The sequence below is a fragment of the Mytilus edulis genome, chromosome 7 (genome assembly GCF_963676685.1).
Source record: "Mytilus edulis chromosome 7, xbMytEdul2.2, whole genome shotgun sequence".
NCBI lineage: Eukaryota > Metazoa > Mollusca > Bivalvia > Mytilida > Mytilidae > Mytilus > Mytilus edulis.
Window position 1 is genome coordinate 13504566 of NC_092350.1, and position 25446 is coordinate 13530011.

At 31.1% G+C, this 25446-nt stretch overlaps 1 protein-coding gene across 4 annotated transcripts; it reads left to right on the forward strand.

Annotated features, from left to right (window-relative positions):
- The first annotated feature begins 21 nt into the window (after positions 1-21).
- Positions 22-23527, forward strand: LOC139530004 (solute carrier family 45 member 3-like). 4 transcript variants are annotated; one of them, XM_071326020.1, is made up of 4 exons: positions 22-197; positions 2909-2970; positions 16315-17893; positions 19400-23527. In XM_071326020.1, exons 3-4 carry the CDS (start codon positions 16361-16363, stop codon positions 19673-19675), a joined length of 1809 nt encoding a protein of 602 aa, XP_071182121.1. In that variant the 5' UTR covers positions 22-197; positions 2909-2970; positions 16315-16360; the 3' UTR covers positions 19676-23527. The 4 variants fall into 4 exon arrangements, with proteins under 4 accessions (XP_071182121.1, XP_071182122.1, XP_071182120.1 ...); XM_071326021.1 differs by lacking the exon at positions 2909-2970; XM_071326019.1 differs by lacking the exons at positions 22-197; positions 2909-2970 and adding an exon at positions 9531-9910.
- Positions 23528-25446: the final 1919 nt, after the last annotated feature.

Sequence of the window (25446 nt, forward strand, 5' to 3'; positions counted from 1 at the left end):
TTTTCTTTGCAATTAAATTTTTGATATTTTCGAATCCGGGTTAAACACTCGGACGTGGGCAAACTTTGTTTAGAAGATCGAAAATTAGATGTCCACTGATTATTTAGGCAGTTCTGAAAAGTCAGAAAACGGCCAAAGTATAAGTCTGTATTAACAACTCCAACAGACAATAGTTTCCTCACTTTAACTTTATAAAGGTGTGTATAATTTATAAAAACAAAAAGGGGGTTGGTAAAGCAAAAAAGGAGGGGGCGGATCTGTGTCTGAGCGAGAAGTGATACCCCGAAATTCCGACAGTTAAGTAGTCTGTCAGTCCGATATTCCGTCGGTCCATTAGTCCAATGATCCGATACAACAACAGTGCGATGGTATAACATGGAGGCGTGATGTGTAAAGCCAAAAGAATGTGGATATCGTCTTCATATCAGAGGGGCAGCAGTGGCGGATCCAGCCATTTTAAAAGGGGGGTTCCAACTATATGCTCCCATTCAAATGCATTGATCGACCAAAAAAAAAAGGGGTTCCAACCCCCGGAAACCCCCCCCCCCCCCCCCTTGATCTGCCACTGAGCCGACCATTTCGGTGTTTTTAAGATCGGGATCAGGATCTGAGAATTCTCTTTTTGAATTTCAGGATGTCTGGATTTAAATTTCTTTAAATTAAGGACCTCGATATTTCATGTTTTCAAACCAGAAATTTCAGGATCAGTACCCCTCCGACCCTCCCCCCATCATATAAGCTTGTATATATTATTAGTATACTGTCAAAACACGAGAAGTGTTTAAATTGAAAAAGTGGAATGCATTGTAATAGGATCCAATAGACCACTTTCGAGTTCATCCGTCACCGGCAAAAACTCGTCAATTATGCACGCCTTTATGACGTCATTTACCAGATAGAGGGGGTCGCCTGTATCCCTGCACTATTTACGTTCATCAAGCGTCTTAGTGATCGTCTTTGTGCAGGATAAACTAGAAATAATGGTTGCTCTGTAGGTACTTACTGACAATTCCCTAATGACAGCAGTGTTGATTGTCAATTTTGAGAATTCAATTTGCCGAATAATTCGTATAATATAGAATTATAGTTTTCCAACCACTCGCTCAACATTGGAAGGGAAGTGACGACGCCCCAAAACGCACAAATGACGGTGATAAAAGGGCGTATAATTGACGAGTTTTTTCCGGTGACGGATGAACTCGAAAGTGGTCTATTAAATCCTCTTCTATATATATGAAGAATGACTGTTTGCATACAAGTACATGCGCTTGCATGTTACGTATTATGTTACGTATTATGTTACGTATTATGTGGTTGAATGTGAAATGTCACATGTATAAGATGTACATGTAGGCTTCTCATATCTGAGGGGTGTTAGGCCCAAAGATATGAGACAACTTGGACATTGGATTGATTTACATTGAAGTAGAAGACAGAACTTATTCACACACTGACACAGCAGTCAAAGCAGATAGTCCCTGGTTCCATTCTGACCCTCGTTGCGAGAGTTTTCATCAATTTACCCTTCTTCTCACATCTCTGGTACCAAGACCAAAGTAAAAACTTGGGGCTGTAATAACAACCACAGTTGAGTTTTTTTTAATTTTTTTTTTATATAAATAAGGGAAGTTACAAGGATGAGGAAGGTAACGAAGTCACCTATGCATAAGTATTAACTACATGATAACAATTGAATGATGTTACAGGGGCCTCAGACATGGAAATCAATCATCTAGTATGAGGTACATAATACTTCATAATTAACTTCTATATGTTAAAGATAACAATGGAGGGTTGTGCACCTCCTAACCCTGTCATACTCTGTGTGTGCCTGTCCCAAGTAAGGAGCCTGTAATAGGCTACTTTTAAGTAATGTCCCTCACCAGAAAAACTTGTGCTTCATGACATTATTTCCTAGAAAGAGGGCATTGCCTGAATCCCTGCACTATTAAATTTCATCAAGCATATTTGTGATCGTCATTATGCAGGATAAACTAGAAATAACATATGTTCTGTATCATAGTTTCCTATTGACAGCAGTGCGGATTATCAATTATAATAATATAGGGTTATTGCATGAATATTGGGGAATATTGTCCCGAGTAGAATTTTATATTGCACGAGCTTGCGAGTGCAATATATGTTCTACGAGGGACAATATTCCCCAATATTCATGCAATAACCCTTTTATTGTATAGCAATATAATATTTGAAAGGAAAAATTGGTTTAAACTAAGATTTTGTCATTGATGACGTCATGAATTTTGAATATTTATTGCACTAGTGCAATATTAGAATTTATTGCATGCTAACTTTTGGTTACTTTCTGTTGGAAATATTATATTGCTATACAATAAATTAAAATTATAGAATGATTGGTGCAATGTATTTAAAAAAAAGCATCATATTTTTCAATCACTTGCTCAACATGGGAAAGAAATGGCAAAGCTGCTGAATGCATGATTGATGTTCATTAAAACCAATTTTTTTTTAGAGAATTGCCACAAACTCAGATCACAAGTTGTCTTTTCAGTGGTTGTCTTTTGCTGTTGTATATTGTATTAGTATTTCATTCAAGTCTATGCAGTATGGGCTTTGCTGATTGTTGACCGCTGTTAAGGCTGTATGGTGACCTATAATGTTAACATCTATGTCATTTAGTCTCTAGTGGGGAGTTGTCTGTTGGGTTCATTATAGTAATCTAATCTTAATCATGCATGGGATATATTCTGGACACCTGATGAAGACAATTTGTCACCTTTTTTTTAAAGGACATTTTTTATGTCTCATATGTAAAATAAACGTAAATGTATAAGGCAGTACATCAAATTTATTCTACAAAAGCAGGAAAGACATGCAATTCTGAGTATCATTCCACTTCCTAAAAATCATTTTTTTTATTTTTCAGATTTTTATGTAGATTTGATAATATTCATTTAATCAATAATGGATAATGAGTCAGAAAAAATGGTAAGAATTTTATATATAAGCCCAAGACAAAATGGGGATGAAATAAAGTTAATTGGATGGACCCATACATGTAGCTAAAACTACTTGATAATGTTACCCAAGCCATTAAAGTGAAGATGTGTCTTAGCTTCTTAGGTCTAAAGATTTCTGCATTTATTCCTCAAAATGTTAGCCATATTTGCAGTGGTGTATTCAGTCATTTTCTAAAGTTGAAGGATACAATTTATAATTTTAAAATATTAAATCAAACAATAACATAATTTTATATGAAAATGATAAAATTCTCAGTGATCCTAAAGAGGTATCAGAAATTTTCAATAAATTTTTCATAAATGTGGCTAAAGATATAGGAGACAAAAACATTAAAATAGACAGAAATCATCCAAGTATAATAAAAATTGAAGAAAATAAAAATGATTATAATGAGTTGAATTTTAAACCTGTAGCAGAAGAGTTTGTGAGTAAACAAATAAATAGGTTAAATATAAGAAAAGCCACTGGATATGACAATATTTCACCAAAAATTATAAAATTGGCACAGCCAGTAATAGCAAATCCTATTAAAATTTTAGTTAATAAATCAATTGAAAGCTCAATTTTTCCTGATAATCTTAAAGCTGCTCAGGTTTCCCCACTTTTTAAAAAGAATAACTCTCTTGATAAAGAAAATTATAGACCTGTAAGTGTGTTGCCATGTATTTCTAAAATTTATGAAAGAGCTATTCATGACCAACTATTAAATGGAATTCTTAAATAAACATTTTCATCCTCTTCTTTCGGCATTTAGGTCAGGTTTTGGTTGCCAAACTGCACTTATTAAAATAATAGAAGACTGGAAAAAAGCTCTGGACGAGAACAAATTTATTGCTGCAATTTTGATGGATCTATCTAAAGCATTTGATTGTTTACCTCATGATTTACTTTTACTTAAATTAGAAGCATACGGTCTGTCTAAAAATTCTCTAAAAATTATTAAAAAGTTATTTAGAAAACCGAAAACAATGAATTAAAATTGGAAGTTCTTCAGCGAATGGGACCGTATTTTTAAAGGCGTACCACAAGGGTCAATTCTTGGTCCAGTTCTTTTCAATGTCTTCATAAATGACATATTTCATTTTGTTCAAAAAAGCACCATTTATAATTATGCTGATGAAAACACTGTATCATACAGTGATCATAATTTAGATAAAGTTGTTGAAAGTTTAGAAACTGATAGTTTAAATCTAATAAACTGGTTTTCTTTAAATTTAATGAAGGCTAATCCTGACAAATTCCAGGCTATAGCCATTGGGAAAAAAACAAATAAACATAATTTGATATTTAATTTAAATGGAAATAAAATTTCTTGTGAAAAAAATGTTAAACTTCTTGGAATAACTATAGATTCGGACTTAAATTTTAACAATCATATTTCTGAAATATGTAAAAAGGCATCAAGACAATTAAATATTCTAAAACGTATGGGTAAATATTTAAACAGGCTAGGTAGGTTAACAGCATACTACTCATTCATACTTTCGAACTTTAACTATTGTCCAGTAATTTGGCACTACTGTAGTGAAAAAAATTCTTTTAAAATGGAAAAAATTCAAGAAAGAGCTCTAAGATTCATTTATGAAGATTATGATATTCCTTACGAAAAATTGCTAGAAAAATCTAAATTACCATCTTTAAAAATAAGAAGAATAAAAACAATTGCAATAGAAACATTTAAAATAATTCACCAAAAAAGTCCGAGCTACCTTCATGATTTTTTGATATAAAAATTAACAAGTATGATTTAAGATCACAGGAAACAGCAGTACTCCCAAGAGTTCGAACTACTAAATATGGCTTAAGATCGTTTCGCTATAATGCTGCACAAATCTGGAATGAGCTACCGAACCATTGTCGAGTGGAAACATCTTTCGACCAATTCAAAAAATTGGTACAAACATGGGATCCAAGTAACAGCTCATGCCAGTGCAGTGCATGCATATAGTGTTAATGCCTGTTTTATTTTACTTTTATTTTCTGTGTGGCTATTTGATTTGTGCAATCTTATTATTAACTTGTGCTATGTTTTAAGTGTACTATATGCTTTTAACTTATATATGTCATTATGGTATCTTGCTATGCATTATATGTTCAAAATTGTGTTGTTTTCATGACTTTTGTATGTGTGTATTGTATTGTGTGTGCGTGTATTGTATTTTGTTATTAAGTCGATTTGAAAAGCTCACTAGAGCTTGTGTTATGTAGTTTATTAAATATCGACTCTAAATAAAACTTTGAATTGAATTGAATTGAAAATGAAGGATACATGTACATGCTTGTCAATGCAAATGTACATGTTCATATGCCCAATTTGAAAGTTCATGCAAGATTTCAAGAAGCACTACTATAAGGTGTGTCAGGTGCAATATAAAGTTATAAAGACTCAACAAAGCTGTTTTGATAGCTAAAAATAAAAGACTAAATTTTCCATGTAAACAATCAAGATTTTCAAAGTACTGTAAGCCAAATTATTTTGCTAGACATTTTTTTGTGTATAGCTTTTTTCATCAAATTTTCGCATCAATTAAATTAAACTTTGTGTATTTACATTAAATAGATATAAAACTAGCATCAAATCTATACTATAGGAAATATTACTTAACAGCCTCCACCCTGTCATTGACATTTATTTTACAGTGACTTGACTGTAAGTGTTGCTATCCACCAATTGCAATTCATTCAAAGTTTTGACCAAATTGCAATTTGTTTTATTAAACCAAATTGTTCAACTGGTCAGAAATTTGAACCAACTGCTGTAGAAAACCACAGTCAAGACTGAAAGTGCAAGGTGATAAAATAAAACATACTTACAATCCTATAAGACTTTAACTCCACTTTATTGATGGTATTTTTAAATCAGTCTATCAATCTGTATAGTTATATTATAGCCATTACCATACTAAAGGTGAACTGTTTTATTTTTAATTGCTATAAAAATGTCCAAACTAAGCTTTTATATAGTTTTTCTTTCGAAAAGTATTCTATATTCATAAGAATCACACATTATGTGAATAAAAACATTTCATATTCAGTAAAATATTTGTGAAATTGCAATATGTTTGTAGGAAGGGGAGATAATCTTTTTTGGTTTCAAAAAATCTTTATTCAAAAGAATAGTATTTTAGGTTATCTCCACAAGGAAACTTATCAATAGCATATTGTTATTTCACACATATTTTACTGAATATATGATGTATTATTTTAAATGATATATGATTCTTATAAATATAAAATCCTTTTTATTTTTAATTGCTATAAAAATGTCCAAACTAAGCTTTTATATAGTTTTTCTTTTGAAAAGGATTTTATATTTATAAGAATCATATATCACTAGAACACACCCGTGATATCGCGGGTCCGTGACTGAATTAAAGTATATAACTATGCGCAAGCCTTATTTTAGTATTAGTATTGTCATCTGATAAAGTCATGCCGATTATAAGATACAGTTTTCTCTGCTTTCAAATCTTTCTGTTTGAACCCGTCGAACTGGAACTTGTCAATTATTGGTAATATTAATTATTTGGAAAACAAAAGGTCCTGGAGTTGAGTATTTTTTAATAAACAGCATTGTCCTTTATTAGTTATAAATAAAGTTGAATTCTTTAATTCGCTGTTTTACGTCATGCCCGTTAACAAATTGAAAACTGTACCTATACGCCTTATTTTTAGTCACAGATTTTTAGTATTCGTATTGTTATCTTTGAAAGTCTTACTGATTAAAATACTACAATAGGTAACAATTTGACAACTTAGTAGTGTCAACCCTGTGATTATGACCTGTGTATATAGCTTATTAATCCTGAATACACCGTTTGGTGGTGCGCCTGTCAGATGCGAAACGTACAGATAAGGTAATAGGGAACAGGTGAATATGCTATTGGTATCGGTATCGGACTCGATCCGGAACTTTAATTATTGGCAATATTAATTACGTGGAAAACAAAAAGGCCTGGAGTGGTGTAATTTTTAATCTACACCTTTGTACTATATTAGTTATATATAAAGTTGAATTCTTTGATTCGTCGTTTTTACGTGATGACGGCTGACAAATTGGGCCTCGTTATTTTAGTATTATAGATTTAAAATAATACATCATATATTCAGTAAAATATGTGTGAAATAACAATATGCTATTGATAAGTTTCCTTGTGGAGATAACCTAAAATACTATTCTTTTGAATAAAGATTTTTTGAAACCAAAAAGATTATCTCCCCTTCCTACAAACATATTGCAATTTCACAAATATTTTACTGAATATGAAATGTTTTTATTCACATAATGTGTGATTCTTATGAATATAGAATACTTTTCGAAAGAAAAACTATATAAAAGCTTAGTTTGGACATTTTTATAGCAATTAAAAATAAAACAGTTCACCTTTAGTATGGTAATGGCTATAATATAACTATACAGATTGATAGACTGATTTAGTAATACCATCAATAAAGTGGAGTTAAAGTCTTATAGGATTGTAAGTATATTTTATTTTATCACCTTGCACTTTCACATTTTGACTGAACAATTTGTTCAATATTCTGACCAGTTGAACAATTTGATTTTATAAAACAAATTGCAATTTGGTCAAAGTTTTGAATGAGTTGCAATTGGTGGATAGCAACACTAACAGTCAAGTCACTGTAATAAAGATATAAAGAGAGAGACAGCTGTATATTATCGCGCTTATAAAATAATACTCATTGATTATAGTGATTATGTTTTAATTTCCAGACTTGTATAGCTTAAATAACATTAATTTTGAAATTAATATACCTACTTTTTATACGACCACAAAAAAATTTGTAGTCGTATATTGGTATTGCCCAAAGACATTTGGATTACGGACAATACCTTTAGTATAACATGTATTAGTAAATATAACTTTGAAATTTAAACACAAGGTTTATAACCACAAAAGGAAGGTTGGGATTGATTTTGGGGGTTATGGTCCCAACAGTTTTGTAATTAGGGGCCAAAGCAGGGCTGAAATAAGCATTTTTTTTAGTTTCCAGTCAATAACTTGTGGAATGGTGTATGGATCTCTTTGAAATTATACCACAAGTTTTCATACGACTAAGGAATGGTTAGGATAGACATTGGGGTGTGTTATTGCTCAAATTGTTCAAGAATTAGGGGCAAAACTAATTGAAAAAGGGGGGGGGGGCAATTTGAAACAACATTGTATATTGCACTACAGCAAAATATTGAATATGAATTCAAATTATGGCTATATAATCTATAATACTAAATAATGAGGTCCAATTTGTTAGACAACATGATGAAAAAACGATGAATCAAAGAATTCAACTTTATATACAACTAATATAGGACACTGGTGTTGATTAAATATTACACCATTCCAGGCCCTTTTGTTTTCAACATAATTAATATTACTGATAATTAACAAGTTCCTGGTCAAATCTGATACTGAAACCAATAGTGTATGTCACCTGTTATCTACTGCGTAAGTTCGCCCCTGTCAGACCCACCACCATAAGTGAATTGGGAATTTGTTTAGCTATATACATGGGTCAGACAAGACATTCGTCATTATACAGTCATTAATAACACTACTTAATTCAATCAGTGTCACATGAAGTTTCCAGTTACAGCTACACTTAAGAAAACCAGGACAGGTTCAAACAGAAAGATTTTGAAAGCAGAGAAAACTACATGCCTTATAATCAGCATTACTTTATCTAATGACAATATGATTAACAAAAAATCAGTTTTAAAATGAGGTGAAGGTACTTTAATTCAGTCACTGATCTGTGATGTCCATGTGTGTTTTAGTATCATATAAATTGGGTTGTTAAAAAGATTGTTAATGTTGTCTTTTTCAGCATAATTTAATAATAAATGAATATACTTCCATATTCAACAACCAAATATTGTCATTAGCAACAAAGTGACTTAAAGGTTTTTTTTCATATTGTCAGACAAATTAAATAGAATGTAAATTTTTTTCCTTTTTAAAAAAAAAATGCTTATTTCAATATTTAAGTATTTAAACAGCTGTTGATCATCTCTTATCGATTTCTTTAAATTTCACCACATGTAAGGGAAGTAAGAAAAACCTTAATGTTTAATGTTCTTTCTTACAAAATTTGACAACATGATTTATATGTCTCAATGACGTCTCATTATGAGACAGCTTGTAAAATATTCTTTACTCTGCAACTGAAATCATTCATTTAAGATTGTGCTTTCAAAATACAGAGAAAAAAATTATGATATAGACATAGATCTATCAATATTCAGTGTTTAATTGAAAAATCAAGGCTTTGCAATTAATTAACCTTCATTTAAAATGGATGTTTTAATACATCTTTTTTAATGTAGCTATTGAAGATGTGATGTGACGGAATAATATGGATCATATAACAGTTTATACATATCTATATATATATATATATCTATATAAGCATTTTAATGTGCTCCATTTGAGAAGGTTAACTATAAATGCTGCAATTAAATTTACATTGAATTTTATTCATGTACAAGTCTTCACATAATGTCTGTGTCTTCAATTGGGTCATAAAGTAAACTTAAATATATGTAATGATAAAATTAGATATAGATTTATTCCAAATTAATTTATGATTGATAAGTAAGAGATATATAAATATTATAAATGGATTACATGCCTCTAATGGAATAAATATTAACTTTAACGTGATTGATAGTTAACATTAATATGGATTACACCTGGTAGATGGATGCATTTTAGAATTGTACGTTGAGTGACAGTGTGACAAGTTTCATTATAATTAGCATGTTTGTTAATTGGTTTTATACATGTAAAAATGTTCATCAAACGAACAGGAAAGGGTAGTATGACCTAGTGAGACAATACATGTATTTGAAAATGGATAATGATAGTGGACGAAACCTGAAGCTGAGGTGAGCACCACTTTGTAAAGGTTTTCTTTTTACTGAATAATCCCTCTTTTTCACTTATTATAGACACCAGTAAATATATGTGACTTTAAGCCTCAAGGGCATACATTACACTTTGAAAATGTAAATTATGCTTTAATGGACAAAATTATGTAGGGAAGTGAGTTTACAGCGTACATGCAAGTTTTATAAACATTTATATCTAAAAATTAATTTTGGTTTACAGAAGTTCACAGAATACATTCTTCTATCATGACGGAAGTAATTTTACACATGTAAATGTTACAACTTTTCTTCTTTGGAGGTTCATGGTAAATAATGCCTCTTAAATTGTATAAAGTAGAAAATTTCAAAAGAAAAGTGAGAATGAAAATGGGGAATGTCATCAAAGCAACAACAGCCAAAGGCTTCAATGCAGCGTGAAAATTCTGCACCAGGAGACGGGCTTCAAACATGTTACTTGTACAATAGTTGGCTGATTGCAGGATAAAGGTTTTAGTTGGCAGCATTTATATTTATAAATCATTAATTGAGCAATTTGAAATTTCATATGATATTTTGTTGTGTTTGCCCTAGTCCTCCTTTTTAAAAAGGGTACATGGTTTGTCTACTGTATCACAAGCCTATATATCAACACCTAGGTTTTAAGATCAAATCCCTGCATGTGAAAGGTATGTTCATCATCAATCTTCAGGAGTTTTAGCTGAAGGTTGTGCCTGTTCTTTTTGTTCTGCCTCCATCAGTGGCGGATCCAGAAATTTTCATAAGTGGGGGCCCACTGACTGCCTAAGAGGGGGCAGTTCTGTTCATTCTTCAGTGATTCTCTATAAGCAACCAAATTTTTCCCTGAAAAGGAGGGTCCCGGGCCCCCTCGCCCCTCTAAATCAGGCTCTGTCCATAAATAAAATGGACCTCAATGATAGCCAATAGTAATAAAAGTATAGTTAAAAACCAACAATCAATCAATTTCAGATCTAGATTTTTATTTACAGATTTTCTGACCACGTTACAAAGGTTGACATATTGTTTGGACTCCCTTAATTGTCTTGTGAAAGTTATCCTTCATAGTTTGTCCACTTACTTAGTTTTACAGTATTAAATCTAGAAATTTTCTTATTTGGTAAAAAAATTATACCAACACCAAAGATAGACATATTATCAGTTTTGATATCTTTGTTTTTTTACACGTAACAAGGGGACTCAGGTTACTGCACTTTTGTGAATTTAGAAGATAAAGCTATTGTTTGTTTTAATAATTACTCTGATTTTAACTTCCACAGTTTTCAGTGTAAAATATTTTTTATCTGCTGAGGTAATTAAAAGAGTTTATAAACTTTTTAATGATAGGCTAATTGGACTTGGATCTGAGATGTTCATTTATGAGATTTTTTACAGTACAAAATGTATTTCAACATCACAGAAAATTGGATTGTTCATGCTTATGGTTTATGATGTTATATAGTTCAAGACTTAACTTTCTGCAGACTGAGATTTTTTTAAACTATTTTATACGAACGCAAAAAAAGTTTTGGGATTGTATTATGGTATGATGTCATCAAGGTCTGTGACGTCCGAAGACACAATTGGTGTCCGGAGAATAATTTTAGTTTAAGTGAATGGATCTCTATGAAATTCAATAAGAAGGTTCAATACCACAAAAGGAAGATGTTTGTCCCAACAGTTTTGGAATAAGGGGCCCAAAACAAGCATTTTTTTACTTTCAGTATATTAACTTGTGTATAAGTATTTCAATTGCTCTGAAATTGTACCACAATGTTAAATACTACAAGTAGAAGGTTTGGATACATTTAAGGGTTATGGTGCCAACAGTTTAGGTATTAAGGACCAAAAAGGGGCCAAAAACTATCATTTTTGTAGTTTCTGGACAATAACTTGTATGTAAGTGTATTGATCTCTCTTACATTGTACTACAAGATTCCATATCATGAAAGGAAGGCTAGGATTGAGTTTGGGAGTAATTGCCCAATTCATGCCGGAATTAAGGACCAAAAAAGGGTTAAAATATGTAAAAACAAGCATTTTTATAATTTTCCAGATATGATCACTGAACTAGTATATATATTTGTTTAGGGTCCAGCTGAAGGACGCCTCCAGGTGCAGGAATTTTTCACTGCATTGAAGACCTATTGGTGACCTTCTGTTGTTATCAGTTCTGTGGTCGGGTTGTTGTCTCTTTGACACATTCTCCATTTCCATTCTCAATTTTATAATAACTTGTGTTTAAGAAGATGGATCTCTCTGAAATAGAACTACAAGGTTCCATACTACAAAGAAAAGGATGGGTTTGAGTGTGGGGGTAATTGCTCTAAAGGGGGGGGGGGGGTCAAAAAGTTTGGTTCCAATTTTTTTTATGGGGTTCATATTTTTTTTTCTATTTTTTTTCAATTTTCAAGAAGAATCTTTAATTGCATAGTATTGTGCAATAGACTTGTAAGATCTTGACATTTATTTTGTGTCAGAAACCCAAACTATGTCAAAAATTTGATCACAATCCAAATTCAGACAGAATCAAGCTTGAATATTGTGAGTCTAAATTTGCAGCAACTGTACGGGGTTGGACCTCTGCGGTCGTTTCCAGCTACGCTTGGCGAAACATTTTATTGACATTTACACCCAATTAAAAAAGAAAACCAATATAACCCCTGATGACAAAAACAGCAACGGTCTTGCTTTTGGAATGCTGCAAGCCAGGGTCATTTTCTAGTTTTGGATTTTAAATTTCAACAAACTGTGATCCAAAAGTACCGTAGTATAATTTTTTCTGGTCTAATGATTTACCATTTCATGAAACATCTTGGCTGAAATCTACTTCATCATCAAGTTTACAAAGATTTACTTAACTGTTCTGTCACAGATGTATAGGCATTTTAAATATATTTGCTATCAACAGATGTAGTAAATAATGTAGGGTTTATATGTCAATAATTTTAACACAGCATAAGATATAAAGAAAAAATAATCAGTAATCCAATATAGAGATTATAAATTTTCATATCCCCATTTGTCAACAGATCATAAGTTCTTTAAACTTGCAGGTCTTTAGCAGAAATGTTTAGTTCATAGTAGTAAATGATTGATTTCATTTTTGAAATGCATCATATATACCGGTACTGTAAACCAACTAATTTTCGCGGATACTTTATTTTGCGTTTTACCTTTTTTATTCTAAATCGCGACTTTTTAATTCCGCGATGTTTCAATTAACTTAATGTAGGTTAATATCGAGAGAGCAAAGTTTTACATATTTACGACGATTAATATTCACGTTGTTTTTCTACTCGCGAAAATAAATCGTTCACGAAAATTAGTTGGTTTACGGTATATCAATCAAAATGTATTTACACATGTATCTGTAAATGTGGAAATTTTATGGTCTTTCTGCTGTAGAGTTGCACCCATGCTTACACATAAATCCTATTTTGACAAAACTGAATTGTATTTAAATGTTATGCTTTACTTTTCCTATAGAAATTTGAGATTACGTCTTAAATAAGTAGTCTAAATAAAACTTTGAGAGACACACCCTGAGGGTCCATTATTAACACTAAATGCTGAGAATTGAAGCTTCATATGATCTAGTATGAATATACAATATTTAAATCTATAGTTTATACCTGCATTGATTAAATATTTAAAGGTCTATAGCTATATAAAAGTAGATCTTTATTTCTTATTTGGATAAAGTATTTTAAAAAATTAAACGTGTTGTTAAAGATTTCGTGGCGTGATATTTATTGACATTATAGTGAAGGTTAAAAATTCAGTTCTTTTTCAAACCATATGTGTATAGAATAATAGATCAGATGTGATTGTGGTATGGATATAGAATTCATGGATTCGTCAGATCTCCTGAAGAGCATAGACAATAAAAATGTGCTGTCAGGTCTTCAGAAAACCATAGATATTGAAAATATTCATAATCATGGAAATTTAGAAAGGTGGGATCATTTGTTCTTTTTAATCTTAAAGTTTTGTGATGTAAATTACTTCTGTTCTGCATTAGCAATTGGAAATAATTTTGTGTGAAAATGTTTTGAAGTACAAATGTAGTATTATTTATAAACAGGTGATGTATATTTTAATTATTTACATTCTCTGAATTGTCTTTAAACCAGTCAACTTTGCAATTGAATGCACTGTTAAGATGGTTAATGATCATCTATGTGTTATTAATAATGTAGTATACTGTTTGGTACCATTAAAACGTTAAATCCCTATGCAAATGTTTGCACCTGTCCTAAGTCAGGAATCTGATGTGCAGTAGTTGTCGTTTGTTAATGTAATTTATACATGTTTCTTGTTTCTCATTTTTTATATAGATTAGACTGTTGGTTTTCCCGTTTGAATGGTTTTACACTAATAATTTTGGGGCCCTTTATAGCTCGTTCGGTGTGTGCCAAGGCTCTGTGTTGAAGGCCGTACATTGACCTATAATGGTTTACTTTTATTAAATGTTATTTGGATGGAGAGTTGTCTCACTGGCACTCGCACCACATCTTCCTATATCTATAACTGCTGACTATCATCCATACATTTTTGATCAGCAAGTCAACTCACTCAAGACTGCACATGTCGATTTTCTTCATAAAAAATGTAATGGTTGTCTGAGCATCTTGGTACTTTTTTAGGAGTATTGATTTTGTTGCACTTAGTTTTGCCAGAAATGTTACATAATATAGGTGTTCAGCCCTTATTATGATAAATTAAGTTTTAAAAAGACATTATCAAAACTTCCCAGATGCCACCATTAGGATTTTTATGCCCCCACTGTAGCAGAGGGGAAGTATTACGTTTTAACCCTGTTTGTCCGTACGTCCAAAACTTGGTTACTGTTCTCTAAATTAAGTTTGCCTCAACTAAATGTAACGAAACTTTTAAAAAATTACCACAAAACTCAAGTACAACTTTGGGTAGGGTCACTTTTACAGTTATTGAGATGTGTCCCATTATAACCTTACCGTATATGCATTTCGGGCATCATCTGTGTCACATGGACACATTCCCCATTATTTTTTTCTCTCATTTTTTTCGTTTGAACAGAATATTTTGATAAAAAATATAACCATTACAAACAGGTCAATGCACATGAAATCATGAAGATAGGGTGTAACATAGAAGGATGCATTGTCCATACTTTTTATACAACTGTTTACGGGACATATTATTTAAATCAGGTAAAATCTGTCTGGACCAGAGGCGGCTAAAGGAAAATGTCATTTGACATGGTATCTAAATATTTATTTACTTAACACTACAAGACAAAACATTCAATACATAACATGATTTCAGTGATCATGATGATTGTGGTAGATTAAAACATTCAACAAATTAACTTTTATTTAGGAAAAGAACTATTTATGATGATTGCCGCATTACTGGTTAATAAAAACAAAAACAGCAAATGGATTCAATAAAAACTTCCCGAGGGTATCACAAGCCCAGTAGTAAGCACTGTTTGTGCTGACATGAATTATCATTGATATTGTTATATTTATAAATTAACTGTTTACAAAATTTTGAATTTTTTGAAATACTAAGGCTTTTCTACCTCAGGCATAGATTACCTTAGCTGTATTTGGCAAAACTTTTAGGAATTTTGGTCCTCAATGCTTTTCAACTTCGTACTTTATTTGGCCTTTTTGACTTTTTTGGATTGAGTTGCACTGATGAGTCTTTTGTAATAGAAAAGCGCGTCTGGCATATATATAAACTTTAGACCTGGTATCTATGATGAGTTTATTTCATATATAAAGAAAAGGATAAAATCTAACATCAATTATTTATTAGTAAAGTGCATCTAACATGTATTGCTTGACTGGTATTTAGTTTTTTGTAATTTCATTGGAGTGTAAATCGTTGACTGAATAGCATAAGCACTTCGTACTTAGTAAGCACAGTGCATATGTTCAACTGCTTGACAACTCTTTGAAAAGAGGTATTCAATTCTTATAATTACATTTTTTATGCAACAACCCTGAATTGACGAGTTAATTCAAGCCTTTCATTGGGTTTTCTTTATATAGATATAGGAAGATGTGGTGTGAGTGCCAATGAGACAACTCTCCATCCAAATAACAATTTATAAAAGTAAACCATTATAGGTCAATATGCCATTGTTCACTTAATAAAAGTTTATAGCACTTGAAATCATAGATTTTGCATGTTATACAAAAATAAAATTTTACTTTTGGAATGCCTTGACCAAGCAAAATAAGAGAATGGTATGAAACTTCTATGTTATGTAATTATTGACAGTTATAATCTTTAATGTGTATCGATACAGCTTTTGAGAGAAAAGCTCAACTTTATCCCCATTTCAGAATTTTTGCATTTCCATCCAACTTTAAATCATTGTCTCTTCATATTTGTCTAATTTTCTTTTTTAGATGCAGCCATTCAGCAAGTAATATTCAGTCTGTGGCCTCCACCAACATGGATGACAATTCATGTGAATCCAAGGAGCTCATTCCTAATATAGAGGTCACACAACATCTTCAAAGCATCATGCCACCAGAGAGCACTACAGGAACTCCAGAACCTAAACGTTCTTTGACTTTAATGCAGATGATCCTGCTGAATGCCATTGTTTGTGGAGTAGAAGTTTGTGCGTGTGCAGGTTTTACCTATATTCCACCAATGTTATTAAAGGCTGGATACACTGAGGAAAACATGAGTATAATACTTGGTATAGGACCATTCTTAGGACTCATCGTTGTGCCTATTATTGGTAAAGAAAGCGATCGTTGTAAGAGTCGTTTTGGTCGAAGGCGACCGTTTATAGCTGGCCTATCACTTGTTTTATTATTTTCCTTGTTATTTATTCCGTATGGAGATGTTATATTTATAAAGCTGTTAGGAGACACATCCTTTAGTAAAACAATGTGTCTCGTAGGATTAACTGTTGGTGTGATACTTTTAGATTTTACTAGTCAGGCTTGTTTGACGCCATGTGAAGCTCTTCTGTCTGATGCATCACAAGGTACCCAACAACAGGAACAAATATTTACCATATACTCACAAATGGTCAGCTGTGGTGGTTTCCTAGGTTACCTAGTTACAGCAATAGACTGGAATTCAATGAGTATAGGTCACTTTTTTGGCAGCCAAGAAAAAACTGTGTTTTCAGTATTAACTGTTTTATTTTTACTTTTGTTCACAGCAACTATAATTGTTGCAAAAGAAGAGCCACTTAGTGAAAGAGTATCAAGTCATCTTGATTTACAACAACTTGAAACAGATATCCCAGAATTCAAAGTTCCAGGAAGTACATTAGAATCTGGGTATGAATCTAGCATCAATTCTGATGAAGAAAATTATTACCCAGGACAATTAGTTAGAAGACAAAAACGTGTTAAAAGTTTCTCAAAATCAAGCAAAAAAGCAAGGAATTATTTCACATTACTTTTAAATCTTTGTTTATATCCATTAATATTTGTACTTAAACGTATCAAACTTTTAACAGTATTACAGACTCTTTGTAAAGCAGTTGGTGGAATTATATATGAGAAACTTCCAGAAACTGTGAAAAATTTAATAAATATTCCATATGTTTTAAAAGTTTTAGCACTAGCAAATTTTTGCAGTTGGACAGCACTTATGGGATTTAATTTATTTTTTACTGATTTTGTTGGACAAGCCATATATGGTGGCAACCCTAATGCTCCTGAAAACTCTGTTCTGCGTAATCATTATGATGAAGGAGTAAGAATGGCAAGTTGGGGATTATTATTTCATTGTATAACATCAGCTATATATGCATTCTTAGTGGAAAGACTTGTGAATAAGTTTGGAACAAGATGGACATACTTCTTTGGAATGTTTTCATTTTCAATAGCCATGTTTTGTATGGTGACTTGGAGAAATATCTACATTGTGAATTTAATGGCAGCATTTACAGGATTTGCCTATGCAACATTGACAACCATTCCATTTATATTGGTTACAACCTATCATACAGACAAACAGGTAATACTTTTACCATTCTTGAGTTATTTCCCTTTAAAGATGGAAAATTGTTAGTGTCTTTGAAAGTGGCATTGAAAATCACAAAAACAGCTCGTAATTTTTAAGATAAAATGATATATTTCCCCACTGCTATATAAACTCTTATTATATACGCATTACTCTACCATTCTAAATTAAATACAAAGTAATGCTATACCTTAGGTGAAGAGGAAATCATGTTGTAATTCCATTTAAATATTTATTTATAAGTTTTGATTATATGATATAACAATAGACCATAAAGGAATACAGAATAGTAACAATGTCAAATGATACTTAAAATATTGGATCAGATCAGATTATGACCCTCTATTTTTACTATTTCAAAATTTTATAATTGTACATTATATATGCATGTTGTCCTATGTCAATTCCCTATTGGAGGAAATAAAGTATGATGATGATAATGATGAAACATCCCAATAGTAGAAGTAGTTGGGAAATATTTAGAAAAAATATAAAATAACAAAAGTCTCAATTTCTTTTAATTAAAATTTTGAATTTTTTTTAATAAAAAAAACAGTTTGCACTTTAAAATCGTTAGGAATAATGGACTGCTTAATAGGGACATATTAATACTACTCAAGTTGAAATTTGATATATTTATTATTTCTCTAAAATACAGAAATTGTAAGAGAAATTTTATATTTCTTCTAAAAGATTAAATTGCTCTAGTAGTAGACTACAACATGTTCAGTGTAATCAAGGACGTATAACTAACTAATAAGCGTCCTTGGTGTAATGATGGGAAGTTTTGTCACATTTCTATTAAGTTGCTACAGTGTAATCATGGGAAGTTTTGTCGCATTTCTATTAAGTTGCTACGTTAAGGTAGATGGGGTGTCTAAATTATAATCCATAGAATTTTTTCATAATTTGCCAAAATGTAGTTTATATAATGCTTTTTAAAAAATAATAATAAAAATAATGGGTCACCGGGCTTATTTCCACGCCACACAGTGTTCAAAATTGACAAATTTTGTATAGATTATGTATGGAAAATCCAATTTTCTGCAATAAAGCGTCATCTACACCATAGAATTTTGAGATAACATATGAGAAGATGGCTTTACTTATATGCTTTTAGTTAAGAAAAAGAAACAATGGGGTCACCAGACCCGTTTTCTTGCTACATTATAAAATAGGTAAATTCCTAACACATTCTATTGTAAAAGTACCTTAATCTGAATTATCTGCCCTTGCATTTGAGTTGCCTCCCCTTATGTGGCAAAGTTGGAAAAAAATTGATCAGACAAATGTTTTTGTTTTTTTGTAAAATACCACAAATATGATAAAACATGTCATTTTCTATACCGAAGTGGAAGTTCTTACACATGAATTACCCGCTACTCTAAAAATTTGCACATTCTATTAAAGATCTAGACCTTGTTTTCTGGTATTTCCAAATCCAAGATGGAGGAAGACACCCTATCTACCTTAATTGTTTAATTTGTATTTTTTCTTCAGGTTTTCTTCTTTGATGTCAACAGTAATGGACCTAGTCGTGGAGTAGGGGGTGATATGGGTACATTAGATACTGCCTACTTCCTGTCACAAGTTGTTCTGTCTGGCCTGATGGGATACATTGTCCACATGACTGGAACAGTGTTGTCATACATGGTCACTGCTGGTGTCATGGGTATTCTGAGTTGTATATGTGTACAAAGAATTATATCTAGCAAGCATGACCTACACCATGTTTTACCAAAGCCCAGAGAGAAAATGGGAATATTGAACATCTAACGTGTTCTTGTTATATTTATTATTTATTGTTATTTTATAGGGTTAGTTTGTTAAACCATTTTATGTTTAAAATGAAACTAGTCTACTCTCAATTTCAATCATAGTGACCAAAATATATGTAGAATTATTGTCAATATTTACAAGCTTGTCTCAAATATGTATTGAGGGAACACATGTCCTACAAGAATATATTTTGAAAACTACTTGAATTTCTGTTGTGATATATATTTTATGAGACACAAATTCTGTATTTTTCATTCTCACTGAAAACTGCCAAAATGTCTGAGTTTGTACCATTTTTGTCTCATATGTGACCAAAGTGAGAGAGTGCAAAGACATGGGGGAACAAATCTAATTGCAATGATATGAATTATATATACATGATATTTGTACAAGGCTTTATAATGATGCATTGTTGTTTTTTTGTTTGTCCAGGCCTAGGGGTTAATTTAGTTTATTTAGATAGGTTTATAAGAACCAGTATGTTGATCTTATTTAAAATGTCTTCCTATCATATTTGTTATAGAGTATCAAATCAAATTATTCATATACATGTATTTTATGTCTGTTAGTTAGTTACATATAGGTAGTCATAGTTTTAAAAATTTGAAAATATTGGATCATCATACTACATGTACTATGTTATTACTCTAAGGTTGGTGGTTCTATCCAAGCACTCTAGCCTCTATGATCAATAAGAACTGACTGCCATAAAATGGCAAAATAGTGCTGAAAGTGTTGTTAAACACACATCAATCAATCAACATATAATTCTATATTTTAATAAGTTATTAATAGGGAAAGATGAAGGTTGTGCCAAATATTCATTATTGTCTTCCTGGAATGTCAATCTTGTTTTTTAAGATATTTGTTATTGATATTTCATAGAATTTTAAACCTGTTCTAAACTTACATTTTTATTAAGAATACAAAATTTAGAATTAATCAAAAGTTTACTGAAACAAATACATTAAACAGAAATTAAGCAGCCATGATGAGAAAATTTTAATGTTTTTTTGTTTCTGATTGTTACGAAGCTGCTTTAACTTAACCCTTTCAATTGTAATGTTATCATTTTGTGGTAAGATTGCTAGATTTTCATTGTTTTCTTTATTCAAGTAATTCTTGACATCTGTTAGTGATATCTGTATTTATTTCTCTTAACTCCTCAAGGAAATAGAGGAGCAAAACCATTTTTTTCTCCAACTCTCTGTTTTGGAAGTTTTAGTCTCATTTATATTTTAACTTCATTAACTATATACATGTAATAGCACAATGTTTTAGGTGACAGTCAGTAGCTACTTTGGATTTGTGGGTTTTTATGTTGGTTAGTTTAGAAAAATCTTATTCTGTATATGGGCCATATTTAATTAAAATAGGACAGTTACCAAAACCTTTATTTATTTTTATTATTAATTAGATGATACCACATTGAGGTCCAAAGTGTCCTAAATGAAACTTTTGTTTATTTCTTCAAAACAATTTTCCTCTATACAGAATAATTATTCAGCAAGAGAATACTCTTTCCACAATGAATGTGCAGAGTGAAATAGTGAGATTTAATACTGTGCCATTATCAATCTTGATATTTTTGCCTTCTTAACATATTTGAAATACAGAAAAAATACTGAACTTCCAGGAAAATAAGAAAAATGCAAAATCAAAAGTTCAAACTCATCATTTTAGATTTTTGAAGATGTTTATGATTATGACAAAATCAGAGGATCATGAAAGGTCTTTAAAACAGAAAGTAGAACCAAGTCTTGTCAAGTAAGCTAAGTGGGGACGCAGGATCTGTAATTTAATAGGTTATATATAAGCATTACTTTTTATTTTTGTGTATTTATTAGTTATTTTGTATATGATGTATTGAGGGATATATTCTACTTAGCAATGTTTGTTTCATGATCAAATTAATTCAGGTCGCTTGTACACTTCATATTTAAAAGATTTGAGATGCCAAGGGACAAACCATTTATTTTATTATTTTAGTGGATTTATGCTTACTTAAATGAGATCAGATATAATAACTTTCACTATATATGTCTTATTTATAACATTTAAAGATTATTTGTGGTTATATATATTTACTTTATATATTATTGTTAAATTGTTTTATTTTAGTAAAGTTAACCTGTCACAAACTTCCAGTGTGAGCTATTGCCAGCACTATCAATTTGTGTTCATTATCCCTCGTTTACTTTCTACTCTTTTGAGAAACTACTAGGTTTATTATATCATATGCAAACAAAGTTTTAGGGGTATAAAGGAATCAAACCATCTTTCAATCTGTCTGTTTGTCCAGATTTATCATTTGTTCTAATCACTTCAAATTTAGTTTTAAAAATAAAAGATCATGATATGCAACATTTATCAATTGAAGGAATTTTACTCTTAGACTTTTTAGTTTATCCAGATTTATGCCCCATTAACCAAAGAAATTTTGACTCTCTTCAAAACCACTTTGTCATTATAACTTTAAAGAGAGAGCCCCATTATATCCATATGAAACTTTGTGTATTTCATTTTAGTGGACACTTCCAGTATGAACTATATTTTGTCAAGAAAAGTAAATTGAAAGTGATTTTTACAAAACCATTCTGTTTTGATAAAAAAAAAATTGTTTCATTTTGTTTTGGTAGAAATGTAAATAGTTATCAAAGGTACCAGGATTATAATTTAGTACACTAGACGTGCATTTCGTCTACATAAGGCAAACAAGTACAAAGTTGAAGAGCATGAAGGATTCAAAATTGTGCAAAATATGACTAAGGTAATCTATGCTGAAAATGTTGATTTGTAGAAGTTTGATACTTTGTTCATTTTGCTTCAATTTTACTAAGAATTCTTTAGCAAAAACCAAATTCAAATGTTACTTATTTTATTATCATTAAAAAATGTCAATCGTTTAATTTTAGTGTATTCTTAATGAGAGTATAAGAAAAGACATTTGAGGGAACTATATTGTATGCTGTAATAGTAATCATTCCTACATTGGCATTATTATTTCTCCTAGGAAACATTATTGTATATCTCTGTCTATGTATCAAAGAACTCACATTGTAACTGAAGTATCCAGCAATGAAACTGGACCAAATTTTTATACAATCAGTTATTTTTAAATACTTTGACAAATCATTGACAAATGTGTACACAATATTATGAATCCTTAGCAATTGTTAAACACAATGATGACTTGGTAATTTTCCATTTTGATGATGTTCCTTTTAGTTGTTTCAGATTTATAGTCAATAATTATGATCACAATGTTTTTTAAATAGTCATTTTATTGAAACTGTTTTTATATTCAATAACGTACTTAATCTACAAACAATGTCCACTCCTGATTTGTAGATGAGTGTATAAAATGCTCTAGGCAATCATATTGTGAACAAAATGTACCTAATACTGCCATCGGGTGTATAAAATGCTGTAGGCAATCTTATTTGTGAACAAAATGTACCTAATACTGCCATCAAATACTGTTATGCATTTTCGGCGTTTGCTCCTTGAGCTTGTAGTTTTCTGTTGCTACGCATATTATGAAAAATGTTCCTGTTGCTATTTATCATCGTTTGTTAGTTCTGCAAATTTCTGTTTGCATATTTTATTGAAAAAATGTGAGAAGAATTATTGCAATTTCAGAAATTGTTGCAAACAAACAATGCTATCAAAATTGAAATGCATTTATTTTGCAAAACCTTTATAAAAATATTGCAGAAATTTCTGATTGTACAGAATATAGTTTTAAAAACATTTATTATTGAAATATTGGATTTTTGAGTATTATAATTTGTTTTGTTTATCTTTTTTTATTTTTATTGCCAAACTATTAAATTTTTGAGGATAGAATTTGTTTGATTGTTTTTTTTACATGCATAATACTCTCCCTCCCTCCCTCCCTCTCTGGTTGACAAACGAATTGATCCATTAGTCTCTTGATCTCTTGATCTTGAAAGGAATGATTGATGTGTTAGGTTTAGATATTCATATTAAGATTGAACTTAAACTTGACATGAGTCTTTCATTGGATTGATCGATTGTTGGTGTTTGGGTAATTCGTTGAGGAAGCTGAAGTGCCAGGAGAAAACTACGATAGGAAAACTGACAATCCTAGTCAACTAAGATTGGAATGGAGTGCTACCACATGAGCGTAGTTTGAAGTAACAACCTCAGTGTTGACTGGCTAGTTATTACAGTAGTAGAACTACTTTGACCACTTGGCCACCAATGCCCCTTCTTTCATTGGAACAATTTGTCAAGTGCATGTTATACTTGTGAAATCTTACTTCAAATTCTACAATTTGTTGTTCTACAAAGGACTTTGTAATGAAACCAATAACAAGAACAATTCACAGTTGATCAACAAGGCTCTAGTAATGACAAAGAAAATCATACATGTCATCAATGAATAAAAATCTTCTCAGTTTGTATATGATAGCATACGCCAATTCCATTTTCATCTAAACATGCATCAGAAATTCAGAGACATTAAAAAGAAATATGCACAGATATAAACATTTGATGAAATCAAAACTGTAGAAATAAACAGGAAAAAGAAAGTATTTAAATTGAAATTATATGAGATAAAATCTTATGAACAATATGTTTTCAATGTTTCAAAAAGCCCTGTTCTGGTGTTATTGGTCTTGGCAGGCATGATTTTCTTGATAGAAGGTCGCTGCTCACAAGGAAGCTATTAAATCAAGAGTTCCAAATGGTGAAGTTGAAATCATCCATTTGTAAATTTTAAGGACGCCATCACCAGTTGGTTGACTGTTATGGAATAACCGTTTCACAAATGATATCAGATATGTTTCTTACGTCGTAACCACAATCCCCTTCCCTTACATAAATGTGACCTACCGAATTAGACTATTTACCGGATTTGTTATAACATGAGCAACACGACATGTGGAGCAGGATCTGCTTAGAATTCCAGAGCACCTGAGATCACTCCTAGTTTTTGGTGGGGTTTTGGTGCTTATTCTTTAGCATTCCATGTTGTGTCATGTGTACTATTGTTTGTCTGTTTGTCCTTTTCATTTTTAGCCATGGCGTTGTCAGTTTATATTCAATTAATGAGTTTGACTGTCCCTCTGATATCTTTCGTCCCTCTTCTATACTAAAGAGATCGTTAAGACTAATCTTGATAACCATTTGGCACACAGAAACAATAAGAAACATTTACAAAATTGGAAAAGGATTCGATCAAGCATTCTTCAGTTATTGCATTAACATAAAAAACAAATTTCAGATTGGTCAAAGGCAATAAATTCTGATAAGCAAAATTGAAAAATAGTCAAAATCAATTTTTGCTTTCCATTTTATCACAAGTAACAACAGGTTTTTAATTCAGTTTTTGCAGGAGTTCTCTAGTTATTCAACTGAAGACTCTCAACTGTTTTCGTCAAAATACAGGTACAAGACAGATTTTTTCAATTATATGTAATACATTTATTCTGAATAAATTAACATACGGATGTAAGCTTAATTTTGATTGAAATTTCAATTTTAAAGTCATATGAAAATTCAAATTAAATAAAGATTAAGCATGTTTTTTTTATAAATTAAATGACTAGTTTATATAATAAGACTTGTGTACATATACTTTTTCTCAATAAAATTTTAAAACTAGTCAAAATTTTGAAGAAAGTTACTTTTTTAATAGTGTGCTTCCAGTAAACAATTAGCCAATATGTTTTCGGTATGCAGTGAACTCAGCATGACCTTTCTTGTAAAAATCCAGTGATCACAATATGCATGGATCC